The 7,555-nt window shown below is 38.4% G+C and overlaps 1 protein-coding gene across 3 annotated transcripts in view; it reads right to left on the bottom strand.

Moving 5' to 3' along the window:
* Positions 1-710: 710 nt before the first annotated feature.
* The window catches only part of SLC39A12 (solute carrier family 39 member 12), a 37,234-nt gene continuing 30,389 nt past the window's right edge, over positions 711-7,555 (bottom strand). For all 3 annotated transcript variants that reach the window (XM_045007810.1, XM_045007812.1, XM_045007813.1), the window contains 3 exons: positions 6,444-6,602; positions 4,160-4,347; positions 711-2,884 (listed from right to left, as the gene is read on the bottom strand). In XM_045007810.1, coding sequence (XP_044863745.1) covers positions 2,756-2,884; positions 4,160-4,347; positions 6,444-6,602 — 476 coding nt within the window. In that variant the 3' untranslated portion in view covers positions 711-2,755. The remainder of the gene's footprint in view (positions 2,885-4,159; positions 4,348-6,443; positions 6,603-7,555) is intronic.

Below are 7,555 nucleotides of genomic sequence, written 5' to 3'. Positions count from 1 at the left end.
TCTCCCTTAAACGGAGGTGAAACAGGATTCTCTTATTTCTTTTTCAGTTCTTGGAGGTCACCTTGACAAAAAAAAGATAAGAGTAGAGTACTGTAAATGGTTCTTTTTTTTTGATGAGACTGACTTATTGTAGATATCTATGTGGCAAACTCCTATCAATTTATGCAGCATATTAATCATGACCAAGGAAAACTTACCCTTTTTTTTAAACTACAGTTTAGCATTCTACATCATAGTAATACTTCATCTTCAGTGTTTCCTGAAATCTGCTGAAGTCTCCTTTGGTGTGAAAAAGATTATCGCTGAAAGATCAGCCTTAATGAAATGGTGAGGTAGATCAGCTCTCTTGGGTACTACATGTACCCAAATCCTCTTCTGTAGGCTTGTGATATAGTCAACAGTTGTGAAAATTGGTGACTGGATTGCTCATCTACTGAAAATATCACAGTTATAGAATCTGAGTGACTACACCAGGTGACTACCCAGTATTCTGACAAATCAGATTTTGTGTTTGGTAGAGGATATGTAAATATGGCTGGTTGTTCAGTGAGACCAGGGTATTTGCCTTTTTTTTTTAAAGTCAAAAGAGTATATTTTCTAAGCAAGTGCAGGTACATTTATATGCACAAATCTTGCTAGCACACTCAAGTACTTAAGCAAATATTATTATTTTATTTTGGAAAATATACTACAAAAATATAAACCTTGTTCTTTCCAGAAACTTTTTGACAACAGGTAGAAAAACATTTCATTATTCAACTTCAAACCACGATGCAAAATCTTGTTCAGTTGGTAGCTTTGCTTTCTTTGGTACTGAACAGCCTGCATGCACATACTCAAAATATAGTAGCTCTGCTCTTTGAAATAACAAATGTTTCCAATATTCACTTGGCCTTCCTGAAACAAGAATAGATTTTCTTACATCCAGCGGTGTCTTGAATTGACTGTCTGTTGAAGGTCATGAAGTGACTCAGCTCCATCACTAGCAGATGAAATATTGAGAGATCCATTTTTTGAAATCTCACCTTACTAAAATTAAACACAAACTCCTAGAAAATGTGAAGTGGGACAGAAAGCCATCAGTCACAGCTTCTCAATGAAATTTGAATCTCTCAAAGTTAATGTAACAGAATAAGCAGCATCAGAATCTTATGTCCCTTGAGCACAAGTGGTTCAGGGCTAGCATGGGAGTCAGGACATCTGGGTGCTGTTCCCTGAACTGACAAAGACTTCCTGTGTGAACTTGTGTAGGTCACTCAGGGCCAGGTTTCTTAAAGATATTTAGGCACCTAAAGAAGTAGATAAATTCCCAGCAGGATTTTCAAAAGTGCATAGATACGTAACACCCATTGAAATCAGTGCGAGTTAGGCATATGGGTGCTTTCAAAAATCCCATTTGGTGCCTGTCTGCATCCCTAGTAGCCTAAAATACTTTTACAAATATTGTCCTTAGTTCCCCTGTACCTCAGTTCCCCATCTGCAAAGTGAGGATAACAGTACTTTCCTACTTCAGAGATGTTAGAACAAATACATGAAAAGACTGGGGGACGCTCCGATACTATGGTAATGCAGGCCATATGAGTACCTAAGACAGAGAAAAGAAGAAAGATGTGCATTTGGTTGTACACAGAATACAATTTTGTTCCGTAACTGGCTCTCCCTCTTTCAGCAAATAAGAGAAATAAGAATTTTCAGTCAAAGAGCAAGTCTGTGATGTAGTTTACAGAAAAGAAATTAAATGCGGGAGGGAATCCTTATGCCAAATAAATTACAGACTTTAATTATAAAATACCTCACTGAAGTCACACAGCACCTCAGAGTCAGGCTGTTATTGTCAAAATTTGTTTAGGGTCTGATTCTCCAGTCCTTACTTAACTGAGTGGTCTACTCAGGGGAATAATCCCACTGAAGTCAATAGGGGCTACTTGCATAAAACCACTCGAGTGACAGAGGGGTTGCTGGATCAATGTACATTTCAGACAGTAGGAACAGATTTTCATTAAAAGCATATTGTATTTGTATGAATAAACTACTTTCTGACTGATGATATTATCTAATGATCTGATTGGCTTCCATAGATGCCAATATGCATAACATACACATAATACAATGCAGACACGAATGAATATTCTGACATTGCTCAACTGTGTTCTAATATTGTCACAGGTTTTAACACTTGTTTGCCAGAGTTTCCTGTGTGACAGTGGGCCAGCAAGACATGACAACAAAACTTTGTCAGTACATCAGCAAGGTAGATAATGCACATTGTATTAGAATGAGATTGTGTGGTATTTAACTCAGTAAATCAGCTTGACTATAGTTTTCAGTTTCATAGAAATTTATTCTTGGCATTAAGAGGTAACAATATTTTATGCTTCAAACTCTTGAACTATGTTCCTTTTCAGTTGGATTACTGTATATAAAAACTTGTATTCTTTTCTTCAATCAGAGTAGCAGAGATCACTTGAAGCATTTAACTAGAATGGACTCAATAAACTAAAGAGAAGCTCCTGTGAGTTTGATCATAAGAGTTTTGGTAAACTCAATAACAAATAAAACATCAGTCTAAACATTCATGTTTTAAAAAAATTACAAAATCTGAACAATAAGTTAATAAAGTGAAATTGTTACCTACTTAACTTTAGATACAAAAATCCCACCGACATAATTTTAAAATGACTATAGCGGGCATGAAAAAATGGAAATAATGCTATACAAATTCATGACTGATATTTAGAAATTTCCAGTAGAAACATTATATTTTAATTTTCTGTTCATATATAGCTAAAAGAAAGAGGCAAAGCCAACCTAATAGTAATCCAAGGTTCTGTAGGAGAAACATCAACCAGGGTCGCCGTGTCTGAATGTGAGTCATTTCAGGAAGCTAAAAAAAGAATAAGATACTAGAATGAAAGCCAGATATATTCATCTCTGGGAAAAAAAGTCTTATGGGAAAACTTGACAAACTTCATATAAAAAGACTTAAATCCTGAGTTTCTGAATATAGTTGCAAATCTGTAGCACACACTGTATGTTATCACAACTATTCAAAGTGAAATATTTCAATTGATCTAATTCTATCATTGTGAATCTTTTACCAACATTAGAGAGAATTACCAAATGAGGATCCAAAATGTGTTAACTTCTCAATATTTTTAAAGAAACTTCATGTAAGTAAACACTTGGTAAAATTAGAGTTTCTTTTTTATGGGAATAAAGCAGTTTTGAATATTTTGTTTTTGTACTATATATAGGGACCAATCCTTCTCCCGCTGAAATTATTGGAAAAATTCCTATTGACTTGACCTTTAGTGGGTACATAAATTAAAAGCATAACCCATTAACTATGCTTTTAAAAATTACCTTTTATATTTTTCTCTGTAAGGTTTAGATCAGATACAAAGGCACCAAATGTTTAGTGTCAGATTAAAAGCTATTTACACACTGACTTTTCACCCTACATGACCTCTCGAATCACAATATTGAGGATAGTGTATCTTAATTGTATGTCTCACAATAGACTGTGAAAATACTTGTCTCTGAGCCTGATGCATGCCATTCAGCTTTTTTATTATTATTTTCATGTAACAGTATCATATGGATCTCTTCTTATCAACCTGTTATGTGTAGGTCCAAATCAACATTTGAACATAAATCTAGAGTCATGGTATTTTACTGTATTTACATGGTTTTTTATTTGTTGTTATATTCTTCAAAACTTGATAAAAATATTTAAACGAAAGATGGGCCAAAATCAAAACCCTATCTCAAAATTTTGGCTCTAAATTAAAGTTCTGAATCTCAATAAAGAGCAAAACCAAAAGCCCTGGATCTTAATACTTAAAACACTTCGGTTCAAATTTTGAACCAGAATTGGAACTATTCTGTACTCTTTCCTGGACTATAAAATGTAGATCCCTCAATTTCATCTAATTTCTTACTCTTTATAGCCTTTATTTCCCCCTTTTTCTTATTTATCATGTTTATTACATTAGTGGCTAGGCATCGACCATAAATGGGGTCTTATTGTGCAAGGCACTGTACAAACACAGGGAAGAAAACCATCCCTGCCCAAGGAGCTTACAGTCCTTTCTTATATTCCTTTATGACATGACTGTTTTCAAAAGAAAAATGTAATAGAAGAGACTGCAGTGCTCACCATTTCTGCTAATGATAAATACAAGAACATTCCGGCTGTGACAGTAAAAATCCAGTTCTGAACACAGGAGTCAGTTGATACTGAAAGGCCAATGTAAAGCCCTATGAAGGCAGTTAGAGCACTTATAAAATTCATTAATAATGCAATTTTTGTGGAGAGACCTGTACTTAACAGCACAGCAAAATCACCTGCATAGAGAAAATAGAGAAAAAAAAAGATATTATTTAGCTGATAAAGCATTTTCAAGATTACATGGCAGGCAGTAGGATATCAATGATAATAGTTTAGATAGCATTATACACACACACACACACACACACACACACACACACACACACACACACACACACAGAGTATTGGATGCTGGAGGGTTGCCCTTACATTTCTGTAGAAATGATTGTAAATTTGTGCAGCTAGCAGGAAGTTACATATCCAGTCATATTTGTTCAGTTGTTCCTAAAGATAGCATACAGTATACAGGGAGGACTCTCCACTAGTTCTCAATGTTCTGTGACGTTTCCAACTTGGATACATGCAAACGTGAAGTCACATGCTTTCCCAGAGTTTCTAAATCTTTCTTGATTGGGAACTTGCCAGTAGAAATCATGTGATTATGTCTTTAACATGGTCTTTGGATCTCTATTTACAGGTGCTGTGTGTCAGAAAGAGAAACACAGTGGCTGATTCTGATCTCAGGAGCACAGGTTTTACACTTGTGTAATTTCCTAGTTTTCAGTGGAGTTACTCCTAATTTTCTTCCTTGGTCTAAGCTGGATCAGAATCAGCCCTCAAGAAGCTTCTCTTCTAGAAGAACCCACTGCATGACAAATACATTGCACAAGTATCTGAGCACCAGATTCTGATCTCACACCAGTTTTACACTGGTGTAACTCCACTGGGCCAGCTGGTCTGATACCAGTATCAGCCATTCAATATTTTTGTCAGATTTTTTTGTTTTTATAAACTTGCCTGTTTTCCAGGAATCCCCAGCCACACACACACAGATTTTGGTAAATTATTCATATGTCCAACATTTGAGTTGTAAATCCATAAGAAAATAAACAAATCCAACATTCTGATCCACCTACCACCATATGTATGTATATCAATGCAATGCCAGGCATAGTCTCAAACTTCTGAAAAAACGTAGTATGAGGAAACAATGGAGAAAAAGGGAAAGTTTAGCTCCAATGAAACTGTTATTTTATCATGCTGGACTGTCTGCTAGTAAGAGAAGCTAGGTGAGGTAATGTCTGTTATTGGACCAACTTCTCTTGGTGAAAGACGCAAGCTTTTGAACTAAATATAGAAAGAAGATCTGAAAAAAGAGCTATCTGCTAGAAAAACAGTTCATTTATTTGTCATCACTGGTACCAGATATTTTGTTCACTAAGGATTTGATTCTCTACAGTTCAGAAGTTTGATTCTCTACAGTGCAGAAGTGGAGTGTTGCGCATACATGTGCAATGTCAAAGGTAATAAGCAGGAAGAGCAGTGCCAGAAACCCATCCTCAATACTGAGAGCACTGCTCTCTGGTCACATTAAATTACTCCTAATGGCAGGAGTAAGACCAATGTGTGTGGGGGAGTTGGTAAGTGTCTCATTTAACCCCATATTTCCTCAGACATGCCCATTCTGCATCCACATCTCACCATTTTTTTTGCCCACGTGCTTGAGAATAAGGGAACAGGGGGCAATTCCACTGTGTGGAGGATTATGCCTGTGTGCTCATGCGTAGTCTCCATTCGCACTTGCTCTAGAGCGCAGCATCGCTGGGATCCCTGCTGTGCACTATGAAAGGACTTTAAAGATCAGGGCTTGTGCTGTCCTTATTTACTCTTTCCTTTCCTTTGGGCTGAAACAAATTTAACGTGTAGTGGAAAGAACATCCTGTGCCCAATTAGGGAGCTATCCTGTGAGGGGCAGGGAGCAGAGTGATGTCAGCAGTGCTTCAATCAAAAATAACATGCCGGAAAATTTGTGCTACAAACCATAGCATATGCACTGGATGTGCCAACCCCATCCTCGCCAGCTGACAGACCATGCATGCTTGGGGATGTGGCTTGGAGCAGTAACCAAGCACTAGGGAGAGCTCCTGTTCTACTGCCTATGCAGGGGATGGGATGAAGGGAGCTACACGCCCTCTTTACCCCACCCACTCAGTGCATTCGTGTTAGAACAGGGCAGGATCCAGCCTTAAATGTTTCTGTAAAGCCAAAAACACAGAGCCGTAGCTCCTTTACTTGAGCCATTTAGGAAAAATGTGTATTTATATTTGCTTACCCATTTCATGGGGAATTTCATGGCATAAGATAGCAATCGTCGTGGTAACACCCGTTTCTGTTGAGGATGAAAATGCTGCTCCTATTACCAGGCCATCGGCAAAATTGTGAAGACTGTCACCCACCAAAACCATTATTGCCAACAAACTAATTCCTTTGCCTAGGGAACAAAGTCAAAAGTACAAGGAAAAACATGTCTTCCTAGGCTTTAGGCTTCCTACAACCTTTTTTCCCCAATGGATTAAAGTTTTTGTGTTGCAAAAAGCCAACACAAGCAGAGGATTATACAACCTACCCAATTTGTTCTTATTACAGAGGTTTCAAGATTTTCAGTATGAGAAAATAGTTAATAGAATAGTTCAGAGATGCAAACACTAGGAAGTAGCTTCCTTTGAGCCTTTTCTACTAGGTAGATTGTTGAGACAAAAAGTTGGTCTGAGTCCAGTTGAGTACGTTACCTTCAGTGCATCTCATACAGCTTACCCTGGGCTGCTAAAGCTCATATTTGCCCTCCCCCTCCCAACTCAAATCGTTTCTGTCTTAAAAGGTAGGCATTTATACACTGGGGGGGGGGGGGGTCAGAGAGTTGCACATCTATAAGTAAGAGAAGAATTTGGCCTTGTCAAGAGACCAGATCTTAGGCAGTCCGGCAGAGGGGTTGGAGCAAGAGTAGGAGTCCAAAATGCCAGAACCAAGGTTCAAGACAGAGTCAGAATCAGGATCAGAACCATAGTCAGACTCCAAATGCCAGAGCCAAAGGTCAAGACAGAGTCAGAGCCGGAAATCAGAGTCAAGGGTCAGAACCAGATTACCTGGAGTCAGGGAAAGCACAAGCAAGGCTGGTTCCAAGGTGAGCACAAGGTGGGAACAGGACTGAAACAAGGCCAGGTGCAGGACAGGGCCAAGGCTATGGGCAGGGCAGAAGCAGATCTTGGAGAAAGGTGAGCACAGGGAGGCAGAGAATCTGCAGGCATGTGAATTGAGCAGCCTGTGAGCTACCGCTACCACTGCCACTGAGCCTAAGGGCAGGTCTACTAGCTTCCTCAGTCAATCAGGTGGGCCATCAACAGACTGAGAAGGTGCATCTGCATGGCCTTATCCCTGCTAGGCTCA

The sequence above is a fragment of the Mauremys mutica genome, chromosome 2 (assembly GCF_020497125.1).
Source record: "Mauremys mutica isolate MM-2020 ecotype Southern chromosome 2, ASM2049712v1, whole genome shotgun sequence".
Taxonomy (NCBI): domain Eukaryota; kingdom Metazoa; phylum Chordata; order Testudines; family Geoemydidae; genus Mauremys; species Mauremys mutica.
This window is presented reverse-complemented; position numbering and strand designations above follow the sequence as displayed.